The sequence below is a fragment of the Syngnathoides biaculeatus genome, chromosome 2 (genome assembly GCF_019802595.1).
Source record: "Syngnathoides biaculeatus isolate LvHL_M chromosome 2, ASM1980259v1, whole genome shotgun sequence".
Lineage (NCBI taxonomy): Eukaryota > Metazoa > Chordata > Actinopteri > Syngnathiformes > Syngnathidae > Syngnathoides > Syngnathoides biaculeatus.
Window position 1 is genome coordinate 41097611 of NC_084641.1, and position 18384 is coordinate 41115994.

An 18384-nucleotide genomic window follows, 5' to 3' on the forward strand; every position below is an offset into this window, starting at 1 on the left:
GGTTGGAACAGCTGGCGGAAGGTGTCTGGTGTGTTATGTGACAGAAGAGTCTCTGCTAGGATGAAGGGCAAAGTTTATAAAACAGTGGTGAGGCCGGCCATGATGTACGGATTAGAGACGGTGACATTAAAGAAACAACAGGAAGCAGAACTGGAGGTAGCGGAAATGAAGATGTTGAGGTTCTCGCTTGGAGTGAGCAGGTTGGATAGGATTAGAAATGAGCTCATTAGAGGGACAGCCAAAGCTGGATGTTTTGGAGACAAGGTTCGAGAGAGCAGACTTCGATGATTTGGACATGTTCAGAGGTGAGAGAGTGAGTATATTGGTAGAAGGGTGCTGAGGATGGAGCTGTCAGGGAAAAGAGCAAGAGTAAGACCAAAGAGAAGGTTGATGGATGTTGTGAAGGAAGATATGATGGCAGTTGGAGTTAGAGAGGAAGATGCAGGAGATAGGCTACGATGGAAAAAGATGACACGCTGTGGCAACCCCTAACGGGACAACCCGAAAGGAAAAGAAGAAGATGTGCCCATGACGCTTGTATTATGTAGTTTGAGCTCACATTGTTTTTATAGCCACCTCAAGCCATTGAGGCGAGCTTTCGTTGTTTCGGACTGCCGCACTACTTCCGGGTTGGCGGCTTAATTGGCACGAGTCATGACAATTGTAGTCGAGATTTTTTTTCTTGGGTTAAAACAAACTCATGGGCAGTCGTTTCCAATCTTTAGTTCAGTAGCAACAAACATGCTACGCAAACGATCGTAAAATCCAAGCTGCCCAAGGAGGTCATAGAGTTCAGGTTGGGGTCGCACATTACCATAATAACTATCAATGTGTTACATAAGACATCGAATATCATATTGAAATGTATATGTATACTTTTTTTTAGCACTCTATGTATCTATATACAACTATACAATGTGATTGTATTTTTTTATTTTTCATCCATACCTAAATATAATGTTCTCTATTAACTTTTTGAAAATATTTTTGGAATAATTTGCACATTATTTTAAAGAAATTACAGTATTTGAAAATAAATGGAGACATTTCGTTCTCCTCTTAGATGATCTACCCAGAAAGCGGCCACCACATATCTATAAGCCCCCTACAGCTGAGATGTTGGCTTACCTGGACTTCAGTGTGTCTACCACAGGCATGTTAACTGGGGTAAAGGTAGGAATTTGCAGGTCTTCAATTAAAAGTAGATTTATCAATTAACATGTTTAAAAATCAAATTTACCACAAGCACCACATAGTACCATATTTTGCTTTGAGATGGTATTTTGAACTTGTTGTGCTCCAATGAAATGAGAATTCAACACTGCAGAATATGCGAAATACATTTATTTTTCCAAAAGTTTAATCAGGAATAAAATTTGCTGCCAAGCATGCCAGTCGAAGTCTCATCTGTCACAAGCAAGCAACAGCTTATACTCTTTTCCCACGACAACCGGTGCAAGCAAGTCACCAGTCAACACACTATCCTCACCCACAGTGTCACCATCCATCCATCCATCCATTATCTACCGCTTTTCCGGGTTGTATCGCGGGGGAAGTAGCTTCACTAGGAATACCCAGACTTTCCTTTCCCCAGCCACTTCTTCCAGCTCTTCCAGAGGGCTCCTGAGGCATTCCCAAGCCAGCCAAGAGACGTAGTCTCTCCAGTGTTTCCTGGGTCGTCCTCGGGGTCTCTTTCCGGTGGGACATGCCCGGAACACCTCACCAGGGACACATCCAGGAGGCAGTCTGAATCAGATGCCCCAGCCACCTCACCTGGCCCCTCTCAATGCGGAGGAGTAGGGGCTTGACACTGAGCCCTCCCGGATGACCGGTCTTCCCACCCTATCTCGAAGGGAAAGCCCGGACACCCCGCGGAGGAAACTCATTTCGGCCGCTTGTATCTAGGATCTTGTTCTTTCAGTCATGGCCCACAGCTCATGCCCATGGGTGAGGGTAGAAACGTAGATTGACTGGTAAATTGAGAATTTCACCTTTCGACTTAGCTCCCTCTTTACCACAACAGACTGATATAAAGTACGCATCATTGCAGACGTTGCACCGATCCGTCTGTTGTCCTCCCGCTCCATTTTTCCCTCACTCGTGAACAAGACCCTGAGATACTTGAACTCCTCCACTTGAGGAAGGATCTCATCCCCGACCTGGAGAGAGCACGCCACCCTTTTCCGATTGAGGACCAAAGTCTCGGTTTTGGAGGTGCTCATTCTAATCCCAGCCGCTTCAGACTCTGCTGCGAATCGCTCCAGCGAGAGCTGGAGACCACGGCTTGATGAAGCCAACAGAACCACATCATCTGCAAAAAGCAGAGATGTGATGCTGAGGCCACCAAACCGGACACCCTCTATGCCTTGGCTGTGCCTAGAAATTCTGACCATAAAAGCTATGAACAAAATCGGTGACAAAGGGCAACTTATTGCCGGCAATGCGGACCAAACTCTGACAGCGGTCGTACAGGGACCGAACAGTTCCTATCAGGAAGTTTGGTATCCCAAACTCCCGAAGAACAGCAATTCAATTCAGAGTTCAATTCGTATCCTTTCCAAAACCGAAGACCCAGTACGAAAAATGTCTTCGATGGATCAAACTTTGTGGAAGATCGCATCATCAACTGAATCCATCTACAATCAACCGGAACAGAAGACGGAGTACGAAAAATGTCTTCGATGGATCAAACTCTGTGGAAGACCGCATGATCAAGATGAAGACAAGAGCTGCCCGGTTACACAAGGTTTTTATATGTATGGGTCCATGGTAAAAGTGGCTGCCCCCCCGGAGTCTGGTCCTGGGCCAGGATGGTAACTTTCCGCTCCTTATCTGGTGTCGTTCGTCTCGACGACAAGGCCTGGGAGAGGAGGATGCCACCAGCCGGTTTTCTGCGTACAAAGATCAAGGACAACCACTAGCTCCACAACACATCCTTGTCTGATTAGCAAATGGACAACAAAGCAAATAATGATAATAATAAAAGTAAAATAGTCTTCAATGTCAAGGGAACTGCAGGATAAGATGGAGAATTTGACAATTTGTAACTTCTTCCATGGGAGAGCTGACACCAGACAAAATGAATTTGCCTTAATAACCAGCGCTACTGCAACCGTTCCCAGTTGGGTGTAAAACTTCAGTGGTAGGTTTGTGTATTTACATTTTAAGGGTCAACCCAACAAGCAGTGTTGCACATCCTACCATCGACAGAAAAGAGGCATTTTTGAAAATACTAAAGTATTGAGATTGTGTGCGTGACGTCCCATTTTGTTTGCAACGGCATTTTACTAGTCAAACAAAGCTGCTTGGTTGTCTGGGAATGAGTCCCTGGACTGTAACAGATTTTTCACAATGTTGCGAGACCTGCTGTGCTGTTGGTTGTCACAATAGACGAGACAGTTCTTCAACGATACCATTCTAGAGAATAGCAGCTGAAAAGATCAATGTATTTCGGCAACTAAACGGGATGGACGGTGCCCAATGAAATACATGGCAATGTAGTGAGTATTTCCGTAACTCAGTGGTTAGAGCACTGGTTTGGTAAACCAGGGGTTGTGGGTTCGTATCCCACTGGGGCCTCCACTCCCTGAGAAGGGTTGTGTCAGGAAGGGCATCCGCCGTAAAAATTGTGCCAAACATATATGCATTCATCTGAGATGATACACTGTGGCGACCCCGAAAGGTACAAGCCGAAAGGAAAACAACAACAGCAGTGAGTATTTCATTTTAGGTAGGAGTTATTCTTCTCAGTTTCAAATTATAAAGAAGTGTTAATGCGTATTTGAAAAATAATAATAAACCGTCTGTCACAGAAGGGTTTAGGAGGTAAACTGACTCCCTGTCCGAAATTTTTTTTCCACAGACGGGATATGGATGATTATAATATTTCAAAAACAGCAACATCAGTCTATGAATACTTTTTGCTTCATTACAAGCATAATAAAGTGTGAGATTCAAACACTCCAGTTAGATTTGTTATCAGTTCTAAAAAATCGTGAGGCCTTCTATATCGGCAATAATTTAGTCCAAAATCATTACTAGATATAGTGCCCTGACTTATGCAAGTTGGATTACACTACGGTAAAGTAAATATAGATTACAAGGTCTAGTATTGCAAGTTGCAATTTACCTTTGCCATCATAAGATGAGACTTATTTCATTCAATTCTACAGGACACGACATCCATGACCCATCCAGCAACGACGTATTTGTATGCGTCTAGACTTTTATACGCTTTCAAACTCTTTTGTGTAAATCTCAAGGATTTATTCACCAGATACATGTGTATATTAAGCTGTCCAAGATAGGGAAGCGAATTAACAGTAAATTGGAGAAAAAATCGACTTTGGCATTAAAAATGCAACCATGCCAAGTGTCTCTAATTTTAAAGTGCAGGCTTTTAAGTAGAATGAAATATTTTAATCCGATTGTCAGTAGAACTTTAAACTCCATACCTTCTCAACGGAAATCTCAGAGAACATGATTCTTCAAGGACTTAATTCCCAAATGGAAAGAATTGCCATATTTTTTTTTATTTCCCAATTATACATATATAATTTATTTTTATATATTGTAACAGATTTCAGATTCAAATTCAGCATAAAAACAACAGCAACAATGAAAATCTAATCAAATCAAAATCCTGCTTTCAAATATTATCTTGCTGCCATGAGCATGATCACCCTCTGTTCAATTCAGACTCATCTTCACTATCATGTATAATTATTGGTGAAGACTGCAGTGGCTTTTACACCATGTTGGTCTATTAGTCTGGGTTGTAGGCAAGTTTGAAGCCCAAGGGTTGCTTGCATAAAGCCTTCGTAACTGAAGAGTAGTCTTACCTTACAACACAGCAGATAAGAAACCACTTACGAGTGTGCTTTACTGCTTAGGATAAGCAAACTCAAAGGCAAATTGCTTTGTAAAAGCATGCCCATGTCCCTGCTGATTACACGAAAGGCCAATGAGCTTCTTATCAACAATACTTTTATACACTTGTATTTATAGTTTATATGTTTAATAACCATAAATTTCAGGGCTATATATATAATATGTATATATTAAATGGTGCACCTGTTACATTGTTAAGCTTTGGCACTTATTAGGTGGCAACACACGATCATAAAGCTGAAATATTGCTACAACAGGTCAATCCTATATTAGTCATGGAATTTTGTATTGAGTAGCTGGAAAGTCATGGAAGATTCATGGAATTTTGATTCTCTGGAAGTGTACGAACCCTGTCTTCACCTGAGTGTCCAAGACATGGAGTTGCAAGTCCGATGACATGACCACAAAGTCGATCATCGAACTGCGACCTAGGGTGTCCTGGTGCCAAGTTGACATATGAACACCCGTATGGCTGAACATTGTGTTATTTATGGACAGTCCGGTGTGGCCGCAGAAGTCCAGTAACAGAACACCACTCAAGTTCTGATTGGGGGGGCCGTTCTTCCCAATCACGCTCTTCCAGGTCTCACTGTCATTGCCCCCGTGGGCATTGAAGTCCCCCAGCAGAATGATGGAGTCACCAGAGGGGGCGCTCTCCAGCACTCCCTCTAAAGATTCCAAAAAGGGTGGGTGCTCTGCACTGCTGTTTGGTTCATAAGCACAGTCAGGAGCCGTCCACCAGTGGGGAAAACCCCAACATACAGGCCCCGAACCCCTCTCAAGAGGAGTGGTGCCAGAGCCCAAGCAGTGCATAGATGCGAGTCCGACTATATCTAGTCGGAACTTCTCGACCTCACGCACCAACTCGGGCTCCTTCCCTGCCAAAGAGGTGACATTCCATGTCCCAAGAGCCAGTTTCTTTAGCCGGGGATTGGATCGCCAAGGTCACTCCCTTTGTCCACCGCCCAACTCACATTGCACCTGACACCTATGGCCACTCTCAAAGGTGGTGAGCCCATGGTAAGGGGGACCCACGTTACCCTTTTGGGGCTGTGCCGGCCACCAGGCGCTCGCCTTCGAGCCCCACCTCCTGGCCTGGCTTCAGAGAGGGGCCCCGGTGATCCGCGTCTGGGCAAGGGATACCAAGATCCAATTTTTGTAGTCATCATAGGGGTTTTTGGAGTCGTACTTTGTCTGGTCCCTCACCTAGAACCTGTTTGCCTTGGGTGACGCTACCAGGGGCATGGAGCCCCAGTCAACTTAGCTCCAAGGATCATCGGGACACACAAACCCCTCCACCACGATAAGGTGACCCCTCTAGGAGGAGCCATGGTGTCACACCAAACCAAAACAATTAAACCACAGCAGACAGAACATCACAACCAGCAAACAACAAAACAACCAAAACGATGAGCAAAGAAATAATTGACACAAAACATGTGCTTCAAATACTATTTATGTAACATAATTTCTGTACTGTAAGCTACACCTGATTATAAGCTTCACCCTACAGTACATTTTTAAAGGAAAAAACATTTTGTAGATACATAAGCCGCACCTGTCCATGAGCCGCATTTGCCCACATTGAAACACAAGATATTTACAAAGAAAGATGGTACGCAGAAAGAGTTTTTAAAGTTTTAATGATATCCCTTAGGTTTTCTTTCCAAACAGTGCCTGTGAATGTGGGAGTAACACAGCAGCAATACGGGAGTAACGCAGCACTGACAGAGCTGAGTAAAATTACCAGTTAATGTTATTTAGATGCAGCAGTAACACAGCAGCAACACTGTTCAGGCAACCTGCTCTTATTACCTCTGAAATCTTTTTTCATCTTTTTACATTGCACCAGTTCTTCTTATTGCCGTTTCCAGTGTCTCACCATCAATTCATTTATGCCAAGTTTACGTGCAGCAGCTCTTTTCTTCTTCTTCTTTATCTTTAATCATCCAGCTCGATTGCTTTTAACTTGAAAGTTGTGTCATTTGCAGTTCTTCTTGGATTTTCCATGATGAGGGTCTGTTCATGCTAATTTTATTCATGCACAAAGCCCGAAGTTAAATTAAACTTGCATCTTCCTCGACACATGTATTCCACCTGTCTCAGTCTCACCCTTTCTGCTCGAGCGCCCCTGGCGGTCGTGAGAAAAGAATCCATAAATTAACAGCATGACTGCATAAGCTGCAGGGTTGAAAGCGTGTGACAAAAGTCGCATCTTATAGTCCGGAAATTACGGTACATGTTTACTGCTGCAAAGCACGCTGGGAGCACCTCCAGCCTCCGAATTACCCTACAACACGCTAGCTTCAAGCATATGGTAGCATGCATGCACGCGTTTTAAAAAGGCATCGGGAGCATAAGCGACTTCATTTGTACTTTCCATCCATCCATTTTCTGAGCTGCTTATTCTTACAATGCTCGTAGGAATGCTGGAGCCAATATCAGCAGGCAGGAGGCAGGGTACACCCAATCGCAGGGCACATGGTGACATTCAGCAGTCGCACTCACAATCACCCCTAGGGGCAATTTAGTGTCTCCAATTAATGCATGTTTTGGGGTTGTGGCAGAAAACCGGAGTGCCATGAGAAAACCCACGCAGGCACAGGGAGAACATGCAAACTCCACACAGGTGGGACAGGGATTTGAACCCCAGTCCTCAGAACTGTGAGGCCACGCTCTACAGCTGATCCAACATGCCGCCCATTTCAAATGCCATTTACATATGTTTAGCGCTGCAAAAGCATATAGCTAGATGCAGTGAAGAAAATAAGTATTTGAACACCCTGCAATATTGCAACTTCTCCCACTAAGAAATAATGGAGGGGTCTGAAATTTTCATTGTCGGTGAATGTCCACTGTGAGAGAGATAATCTAAAAAGAAAAATGCAGAAATCACCATGTATGATTTTTCAACGATTTATTTCTGTGATATAAGTATTTGAACACCCGAGAAAACCAATGATAATATTTGGTACAATTGCCTTTGTTTGCAATTACACAGGTCAAACGTTTTCTGTAGTTGTTCACCAGGTTTGCACACACTGCAGGAGGGATTTTGGCCCACTCCTCCACACAGATCTTCTCTAGATCAGACAGATTTCTGGGCTGTCGCTGAGAAACATGGAGTTTCAGCTCGCTCCAAAGATTTTCTATTGGGTTTAGGTCTGGAGACTGGCTTGGCCACGCCAGAACCTTGATATGCTTCTTACGGAGCCGCTTCTTGCTTTTCCTGGTTGTGTGCTGCGGGTCATTGTCATGTTAAAAGACCTGCCACGACCCATCTTCAATCCTCTGACTGAGGGAAAGAGGTTGTTCCCCAAAATTTCACCATACATGGCTGCGGTCATCCTCTCCTTAATACAGTCCTGTTGTCCTCTTCCATGTGCAAAAAAACACCCCCAAAGCATGGTGCTACCACCCCCATGCTTCACAGGAGGGATGGTGCTCTTGGGATGGAACTCATCATTCGTCTTCCTCAAAACACGGTTTGTGGGATTATGACCAAATAAATCCCATTTTGGTCTCATTTGACCACAAAACTCTCTCCCATGACTCCTCTGTACCATCCAAATGGTCATTGGCAAACTTAAGATGGGCCTTGACATCTGCTGGTTTAAGCAGGGGAAGCTTCCGTACCATGCATGATTTCAAACTATGACATCTTATTGTATTACCAACAGTCACCTTGGAAAAGGTAGTCCCAGCTGTTTTTAGGTTACTGACCAAGTCCTTTCGTGTAGTTCCAAAAAGTTCTATTTTGATCTCATTTGACTTCAAAACATTCTCCCATGACTCCTCTGTATTATTCAAATGGTCATTGGCAAACTTAAGATGGGCCTTGACTTGTGCTGGTTTAAGAAGGGGAACCTTCCGTGCCATGTATGATTTCAAACCATGTCTTAGTGTATTACAGTCACCACGATGGTCCCAGCTCTTTTCAGGTCATTGACCAAGTCCTGTCGTGTAGTCCTGGGCTGATTCCTAACCTTTCTAAGGATCATTTACACCCCACGAGGTGATATCTTGCATAGGGATCTCATGATTGGGCCCAACGGTGGACCTTTTTTCAACAAGCTGCTTGGCAATTTCTCCGTAGCCCTTTCCAGCCGCGTGGAGTTGTACAATTTTGTCGCTGATGTCTTTGGACAGCACTTGGGTCTTGCCCATGTTACAAGTTTGAGTATTACTGATTGTATGGTGTGGACAGGTGTCTTCATGCAGCTAATGACCTCACACAGGTGCAACTGATTCAGGATAATACATGGAGTGGAGGTGGAATTTTAAAGGCGGACTAACAGGTCTTTGAGGGTCAGAATTCTAGCTGATAGACAGGTGTTCAAATAATTATTTGGAGCTGTATCACACAAATAAATCGTGAAAAAAATCATACATTGAGATTTCTGGATTTTCTTTTTAGATGTCTGGATTTTCTTTTTAGATGATCTCTCTCAAAGTGGACATGCACTTATGATTAAAATTTCAGACCCCTCCATGATTTCTAAGTGGGAGAATTTGCAATATAGCAGCGTGTTCAAATACTTTTCTTTCCTGTAGTTATATAGCGACACTACCTTAAAACATACGGTAGCATGTATGCACGTTATCTAAAAAGGCACCAGGAGTATAACTGAGTTGAAGTATTTAACAATGTAAACAGTGAGTTTGGTTGTATTTTATTGAAGTATTTAACAATGCACGTACTCAAGTTATTTTGTTGTTTACTCCTCATCCTCAAATCCATCAAAGTCGTCTTCTTCAGTGTGTTTTGGAATCCAGATTAAAAACTTCTTTTTCCTCGTGTTTTCAAGTGAAGCAAAGCAAATGTATTTGTTTTGTGCAGTCCATACACAAGGTAACTCAATAAGCGTTACATGATTAAAAGCATTCAAATTTTCAAAAACATTTGAAAAAGTACAATTAAAAGAGCTTTCAGTGCAATAAATCACTGAAATGTTGAACTACTCTAAAACTCAATGAGAAGAAATGAGAATTTTCAACCTGGAAACACTGAAAACATTCATACTTCCGGCTGACGTCACTTCTGTTGGCGCCTTATTTCAGTGTAGCATAATAGCTCAATGCTAATTCACCATGATTGCTTTGGACTCTGCACTCCACTATTTGACCTGAGTCAGTCGATCTCAGAGCCCTACTGAGTGTGTATTCCATTAGCATTTGTTTCATGTATTCAGGACCTAAAACATTTAGTGATTTATAGACCAGCAGAACTTTAAAGGGCTCCTGTCATCAAATGGATGATTTTTAGTATGTTATTAATGAAAAAACGTCAGCCAATATGGGCCCATGCCTTTTGTTCACCACAAAACGTGATTTTGACGTATATAGCTTTTTGTAACTCCCGCCATGAAAATCCTCTGGAGGGATTTGTTTTCGAGAAGAAGCAGGAATTTCAAATTTTAGTCTCATCACTCGATCTGATACTCTTTTCACCTCCAAGACATTCTTCGCCAGCTCTTCCTTTAAAATAACCCCTACTCCATTTCTCTTCCCATCTACTCCGTGGTAGAATAATTTAAACCCTGCTCCCAAACTTCTAGCCTTACTACCTTCCCACCTGCTCTCTTGGATGCACAGAATATCAACCTTTCTCCTAATCATCATGTCAACCAACTCCTGAGCTTTTCCTGTCATACTCCCAACATTCAAAGTCCCTACACTCAGTTGTAGGCTCTGTGCATTCCTCTTTTTCTTCTGACGCTGGATCCGGTTTCCTCCTCTTCTTTGTCTTCGACCCACAGTAGCTGAATTTCCACCGACGCCCTGCAGGTTAGCAGTGCCGGGGGCGGGCGTTGTTAACCCGGGCCACGACCGATCCGGTATGGGATTCATTAGATGAACGCTCATATTTGTTTGGCACAGTTTTTACGCCGGATGCCCTTCCTGACGCAACCCTCTGGATTTATCCGGGCTTGGGACCAGCCTACAGATTGCACTGGTTTGTGCTCTCATAGGGCTGCATTCCAATTTATGCCACCATGGCGCCGCGTTCGGTGGTCACTGCTTCTGCAAAAGTTGCGCGTCGGGCTTTGCGGACGGGGGCAGGTCTGAGAACCCAGCCGAGAATGCCTCACTTAGCCGCGTGCGCACATAAAGCGCCCTGGCTCGACTGTGTTGCTCAGTACTGCGGTGTCTGTGAGCACCCCCCTAAAGCGGGACGGCTCGGCTCTGTCATAAGCCACACTGGCCGGCTCATCCGCGATGTCTTATCTTCGCCGCGGAAGTGGATCAGACGGGGATGCGGTTTGGCCGTGATCGCATATCATCTGTATATGGCTCGAAACAATTATGTAATATTGCCCCTATGGCTCGAAACAATACTTAATATTGCCCCATTAAGTTCACTCGGTTGTGTGGTGTTCTCCTTTTCGAAAAGAGCTTCCGTGTCAGAAGGGGCAAGTTTGTCTACCAAAGTTAGGGCGCACCGCGTGTTTTCATTGGCGAATGTCCGGGTGCCGTCACTGACGGAGGATGCAGCCAATATGGCGACCACTTGGATATCGTAGAGTGACATTTCTGCAACTTTATGCATGGATGACACGCTATCCGCTCACATTTATTTTTTCGTATAGACATTGAAGTGAATAATGTTATATGTATTTTTCATTACAATATCTATTTTAAATGCTTATAGGGATGACACTTGGGCTTTAAAATCTATTATAAAATAGACTGGAACCCAGTGTAAAGACTTTAGAATTGAATAAACTCTGACTGCTTTGGTCTGGTTACAACCCGATCTGCAGCATTCTGAACGAGCTCCAGCTGTTTACTGCTCTTTCTGGGGAGCCCAGTCAGAAGACCATTGCAATAGTCAAGTCTACTTAAGATAAAAGCATGGATGAGCTTCTCCTGGTTTGCTTGACACATGCAAGCCTTCACTGTCGATATGTTCTTCAGATGGCAAAAGGGCAGTTTTCGTAATTGATTTGATATGACAGTTGAAGGTCAGGTCGGAAGCTGTCAGAACACCAAGGTTTCAGACATATTTGCATTTTAAAGATTGCAAGTCCAGGCATTTACGAACAGCAATCCTTTTTTTCTTTATTGCCATTTTGGATTTGTTTTGAAAGTCACTCAAATGCAAGTTGGCTCAGCCACACTCTGGAGAACACATCCACAAACATCAAGGTTGCACTGTATGTGGCGGAAATGTTGTCTTATATTTTGATTGTGTGTAGTAGGTCAAACTCAATGTTAGGTTTGTTGTGACACAGAGTAGTATTTGAATAGGTGCTGTCACATTTTGTTATCAGATGTCTCATGCTGCAGTCAGCACTCTGTGTCGTTCCATCAAGCTGCAGTGTGAACTCTACTCCTCACGTCAAATAGCCATCTGCCTGGACCCGTACTGCGGCCTAGGCTTTGTCCTGTGGTGCCTCTCCAGGTATATAAAAAAAGGTGACAGATGATAATAAGGAGTGTTGTTGTTGTGAAAGTGAATGTGTTTGTCGTGTGTAGTGTTTACTCAGGTCACCAGTCAATCCTCATCCCTCCCCTAGAGCTGGAGAGCTCGCTTCCACTGTGGCTGAGCACACTCAGTCAGTACAAGATCCGAGACACCTTCTGCTCCTACTCTGTCATGGAGCTCTGCACCAAAGGCCTCGGAACCCAGACAGAGATGCTGAAGGTTGCCGTGCAAAACAGTTAAAAGCTCTACATTGTCGTCTCTGTGATACACATTTACATGCAACATACACATGTTAATCTTTATGCCATTTATGCAACCAATCGGCCTCTTGTTATGTATTGGTTATAGTTGAGAATAGCTGTTTATTATTCTTGTTCTGAGAAAATTTTGAGCAGGGTGCTTACACCAGTCCCCTAAAACTAGCGTTCACAAATATTAGCCCATGACAGCAATTTCACCAATCAATACATTAGGTGAACACATCTGTTACAACTAGGGACACAGAAAAGCCTCTATGACTGATTGGTTCCCCAAATTGAACAAGAATTCGGTCATTTTCGGGAAATTGGTGGGTATTTCTTTGACAAACTTCATCTTGGGAATTTTTCAAATGTGCTCCAGTGAAAAGCAGGTTTCCTAGGAAGATGGCCAATGCTCAATCTGGTATATGTGCAACCTACTTCTGCATTCAGCAAAACAGCTCAAAGTATTTCCTCCTGACTCAAGTGAATGCCAAAGGGGACTGTAACAAGGTGTCTTTAAATAGGAACTCTAAACATCTACTTTGTTTTTTTAACACAAGATCTCACCACAGAGCAACCAAAGGTGACAATATTCCACTCTTTAGGCTCACTGTATAAATAAATTATATTAAACTTTTATCTGACGACACCAGCCTAAAGAAAAAGTAATTTCACTTTAACATTCACACGTACTGCTACTACTACCTTCTCCTACTCAGTCATTTCGATGAACTGTACACATACTCGTTAGTGTAGTTTACACAGGAATTCAGGCACCTGTTTTCCAGGATTGGTCATCTGACACAAATAGTAGATTGATTGTTATTTTTCCCCCCTAAGCCATCTTCTATGGGTGGAGTATTTAGTTAAAAGTTTGGTTATCATTTGGAGGATTTGCCATTAAAAAGGTGTTGCGAGGCGCCATTCATCATTTGATTACAATGTTAATGCCTATTATATCTCACCACAGGAAGCCAGGATGGTACAGCGGGTCAGAAAGTGGTGACCCATCTGTATATCTGCAAGAAGAAAGCAAAGCACTTGTGTGGAACATATTTTGTGGTTAAATATATTGTACATGTACTCTACAGTAAAGTATAGGGTACTGCACGATAGGGTGGTGCCCGGTTTGATAATTGGCGTCATCTGCTACTGTGCATTTCTTGTCCATGTTTCATTGGCAGGTTAGACATATCTTGTCTATATCAAAGACAAATCCACAATTGGCTGTTTGTGTGTGCGTGCTTGTCTTGCTTGTAGGCGCGTGGTGTAAATCTGTCATGCGTGCGCAGCTGTGTGGTGATAGCTGAGGAGCGGCCTCGACTTTCCCTCACACAGTCCTTCTCCAAGCTCTTCAAAGATGTCGGCCTATCCTCACGAGCCGTCAGCACTGCTTTTGGCTCCAGGGTCAACCTTGCCATCTGTATGCAGGTGGGAATTTTGAGATTCAATTAATTAATTCACTTTACTGTTTATGAACTTTTCCTCCATGTTTATTATCCCATCTGTGTTTCAGGGCACAGCTGGACCAGACCCCTCCACTGTCTATGTGGACATGAAGTCCCTGCGTCATGACAGGTAAGACTAACGTTCCTATTGTGACATTTTTAGGGTGACAGCATTGTAAAAGTCTCTGTGTCGCTCAGGGTAAGACTGGTGGAGAAGGGTGCGCCACAAAGTCTTCCGCTCATGGAATCAGGAACAGTGAGTTGATTATTGATTGATTAACACCATGACGCTGACCCAGTAGCTAATTGGAAATTGTTTTCTCTTTGAAGATACTACCTGGGTTGCGAGTCATTATTGTCAACCCAGAGACCCGAGGACCGCTGGGAGACTCCCATCTCGGTGAGGTAAGTGGATAGAGAGGCTTGCTGGAACTTGCCATTGGCACTACTGGACTTTCAGTTGGTATCTTGATGCTTTTTGAAACAATGGACTTTGATTCAGATTTTCTGTAACTGGTGTTGTCTATTTGAGTAAACACAGATGGCCCGGTGGTCGCACATCTGTACTGGTTTCCTGCTCCCCCCTTCACTGCTCTGTTGGTCTTCCAGTTTTAATGCATCATACACCTGTCTTTTGGGGGAGAGAAGTATCATGCTTGGGAGAATACTTATGCCCTAAAACTCAAGCTCTCTTGGATCATACAGCAGGATAACGATCCAAAATGCACCAGAATGTCAACCTCTAAAGACCAGAGGTGGGCAAACTACAGCCCCCGGTCCACGTCCAGACCGTTGGTCTTTTTAATCCGTCCCACAAAAGATTGATAAGAGAATTAAGGTTTGATGTGAAGGATTGGATTCATTCCATTTTCACTTGTAATGATGGGCATTTCAACACGAGGTGGCACAGTAGGAGTGCGAGTCATTTCCTGTTATCTGTATTTTTCCACTGGTCAGATCAGAACCTATTGACAACAATGTTAAAGAAAAGAAGTCGGCAGTGAGTGCCAGGTGTTTAAGAAAGAATGAACGCCAAAATACTTTTTTACTTAAGTCCGGTCCAATTCTGTATGACTTATTTGTCAAGAAACCGTTGCGGTTTTAAAAGAATACATCAGCCATCACTTTTCTACTAAGCATGCAGCCCTATGGGGGCACAAACCAGTGCAATCTGTAGGCCGGTCCAAAGCCCGGATAAATGCAGAGGGTTGCGTCGGGAAGGGTATCCGGTGTAAAACTGTGCCAAACAAATATGACTGTTCATCTAAAGAATCCCATACCGGATCGGTCATGGCCCGGGTTAACAACGCCCGCCCCCGGCACTGCTAACCTGCAGGGCGTCGGTGGAAATTCAGCTACTGTGGGTCGAAGACAAAGAAGAGGAGGAAACCGGATCCAGCGTCAGAAGAAAAAGAGGAATGCACAGAGCCTACAACTGAGTGTAGGGACTTTGAATGTTGGGACTATGACAGGAAAAGCTCAGGAGTTGGTTGACATGATGATAAGGAGAAAGGTTGATATTCTGTGCATCCAAGAGAGCAGGTGGAAAGGTAGTAAGGCTAGAAGTTTGCAGGGTTTAAATTATTCTACCACGGAGTAGATGGGAAGAGAAATGGAGTAGGGGTTATTTTAAAGGAAGAGCTGGCTAAGAATGTCTTGGAGGTGAAAAGAGTATCAGATCGAGTGATGAGACTAAAATTTGAAATTGAGGGTGTTATGTATAATGTGGTTAGCGGCTATGCACCACAGGTAGGATGTGACCTAGAGTTGAAAGAGAAATTCTGGAAGGAACTAGATGAAGTAGTTCTGAGCATCCCAGACAGCGAGAGAGTTGTGATTGGTGCAGATTGTAATGGACATATTGGTAAAGGAAACAGGGGCGATGAAGAAGTGATGGGTAAGTATGGCATCCAGGAAAGGAACTTTGAAGGACAGATGGTGGTGGACTTTGCAAAAAGGATGGAGATGGCTGTAGTGAACACTTATTTCCAGAAGAGGGAGGAACATATAGTGACCTACAAGAGCGGAGGTAGAACCACGCAGGTAGATTATATTTTGTGCAGACGATGTAATCTGAAGGAGGTTACTGACTGTAAAGTAGTGGTAGGGGAGAGTGTAGCTCGACAGCATAGGATGGTAGTATGTAGGATGATTCTGGTGGTGGGTAGGAAGATTAAGAAGACAAAGGTAGAGCAGAGAACCATGTGGTGGAAGCTGAGAAAGGAAGAATGTTGTGCGGCCTTCCGGAAAGAGGTGAGACAGGCTCTCGAAGGACAACCGAAGGTCCCGGAAGACTGGACGACGACAGCCAAGGTGATCAGAGAGACAGGCAGGAGAGTACTTGGTGTGTCATCTGGTAGGAAAGGGGAGAAGGAGACTTGGTGGTGGAACCCCATAATACAGGGAGTCATACAAGGAAAGAGATTAGCGAAGAAGAAGTGGGATATTGAGAGGACTGAGGAGAGGCGAAAGGAGTACATCAAGATGCGACGTAGGGCAAAGGTAGAGGTGGCAAAGGCTAAACAAGAGGCATATGAAGACATGTACACCAGGTTGGACACGAAAGAAGGAGAAAAGGATCTCTACAGGTTGGCCAGACAGAGGGATAGAGATGGGAAGGATGTGCAGAAGGTTAGGGTGATTAAGGATAGAGATGGAAATGTGTTGACTGGTGCCGGTAGTGTGCTAAATAGATGGAAAGAATACTTTGAGAAGTTGATGAATGAAGAAAATGAGAGAGAAGGAAGAGTTGAAGAGGCAAGAGTGAAGGACCAGGAAGTGGAAATGATTACTAAGGGGGAAGTCAGAAAGGCATTACAAAGGATGAAAAATGGGAACGCAGTTGGTCCTGATGACATACCGGTAGAGGTATGGAAGCAATTTGGAGAGATGGCTGTGGAGTTTTTGACCAACTTATTCAACAGAATACTAGCGGGCGAAAAGATGCCTGAAGAATGGAGGAAAAGTGTTCTAGTTCCCATTTTTAAGAACAAAGGGGATGTTCAGAGCTGTGGGAACTATAGAGGAATAAAGTTGATGTGCCACACAATGAAGTTATGGGAAAGAGTAGTGGAGGCTAGACTCAGGACAGAAGTAAGTATCTGCGAGCAACAGTATGGTTTCATGCCTAGAAAGAGTACCACAGATGCATTATTTGCCTTGAGGATGCTCGTGGAAAAGTACAGAGAAGGTCAGAAGGAGCTACATTGTGTCTTTGTGGATATAGAGAAAGCCTATGACAGAGTACCAAGAGAGGAACTGTGGTACTGCATGCGTAAGTCTGGTGTTGCAGAGAAGTATGTTAAAATAGTACAGGACATGTATGATGGCAGCAGAACAATGGTGAGGTGTGCCTTAGGTGTGACAGAGGAATTTAAGGTGGAGGTGGGACTGCATCAGGGATCAGCTCTGAGCCCCTTCCTGTTTGCAGTGGTAATGGATAGGCTGACAGATGAGGTTAGACTGGAATCCCCTTGGACCATGATGTTCGCAGATGATATTGTCATATGCAGTGAAAGCAGGGAGCATGCAGAGGAACAATTGGAAAGATGGAGACATGCACTGGAAAGGAGAGGAATGAAGATTAGCCGAAGTAAAACAGAATATATGTGCGTGAATGAGAAAAGTAGAGGGGGAAGAGTGAGGCTACAGGGAGAAGAGATAGCGAGGGTGGACGACTTCAAATACTTGGGGTCAACAATACAGAGCAATGGAGAGTGTGGTCAGGAAGTGAAGAAATGGGTCCAAGCAGGTTGGAACAGCTGGCGAAAGGTGTCTGGTGTGTTATGTGACAGAAGAGTGTCTGCTAGGATGAAGGGCAAAGTTTACAAAACAGTGGTGAGGCCGGCCATGATGTACGGATTAGAGACAGTGGCACTGAAGAAACAACAGGAAGCTGAACTGGAGGTGGCAGAAATGAAGATGTTGAGGTTCTCGCTCGGAGTGACCAGGTTGGATAGGATTAGAAATGAGCTCATTAGAGGGACAGCCAAAGCTGGATGTTTTGGAGACAAGATTCGAGAGAGCAGACTTCGATGGTTTGGACATGTTCAGAGGCGAGAGAGTGAGTATATTGGTAGAAGGATGCTGAGGATGGAGCTCCCAGGCAAAAGAGCGAGAGGAACACCAAAGAGAAGGTTTATGGATGTGGTGAGGGAAGACATGAGGGCAGTTGGGGTTAGAGAGGAAGATGCAGGAGATAGGCTAAGATGGCAAAAGATGACACGCTGTGGCGACCCCTAACGGGACAAGCCGAAAGGAAAAGAAGAAGAAGATGCTAATTACGCCAGCAACTTTTCCACACAAGAACATCGGATGACTGCTGATAGGTTATTAGCAAGCTTGCAGGCTCAACAAAACACCTTTATTTGAGGAT

The 18384-nt window shown here is 44.0% G+C and overlaps 1 protein-coding gene across 3 annotated transcripts in view; it reads left to right on the forward strand.

Moving 5' to 3' along the window:
• The window catches only part of dip2ba (disco-interacting protein 2 homolog Ba), a 115911-nt gene that overhangs the window by 75068 nt on the left and 22459 nt on the right, over positions 1 to 18384 (forward strand). For all 3 annotated transcript variants that reach the window (XM_061805771.1, XM_061805776.1, XM_061805785.1), the window contains 7 exons: positions 1064 to 1173; positions 12165 to 12295; positions 12370 to 12538; positions 13822 to 13992; positions 14078 to 14139; positions 14208 to 14265; positions 14340 to 14414. In XM_061805771.1, the coding sequence (XP_061661755.1) occupies positions 1064 to 1173; positions 12165 to 12295; positions 12370 to 12538; positions 13822 to 13992; positions 14078 to 14139; positions 14208 to 14265; positions 14340 to 14414 (776 nt within the window). The remainder of the gene's footprint in view (positions 1 to 1063; positions 1174 to 12164; positions 12296 to 12369; positions 12539 to 13821; positions 13993 to 14077; positions 14140 to 14207; positions 14266 to 14339; positions 14415 to 18384) is intronic.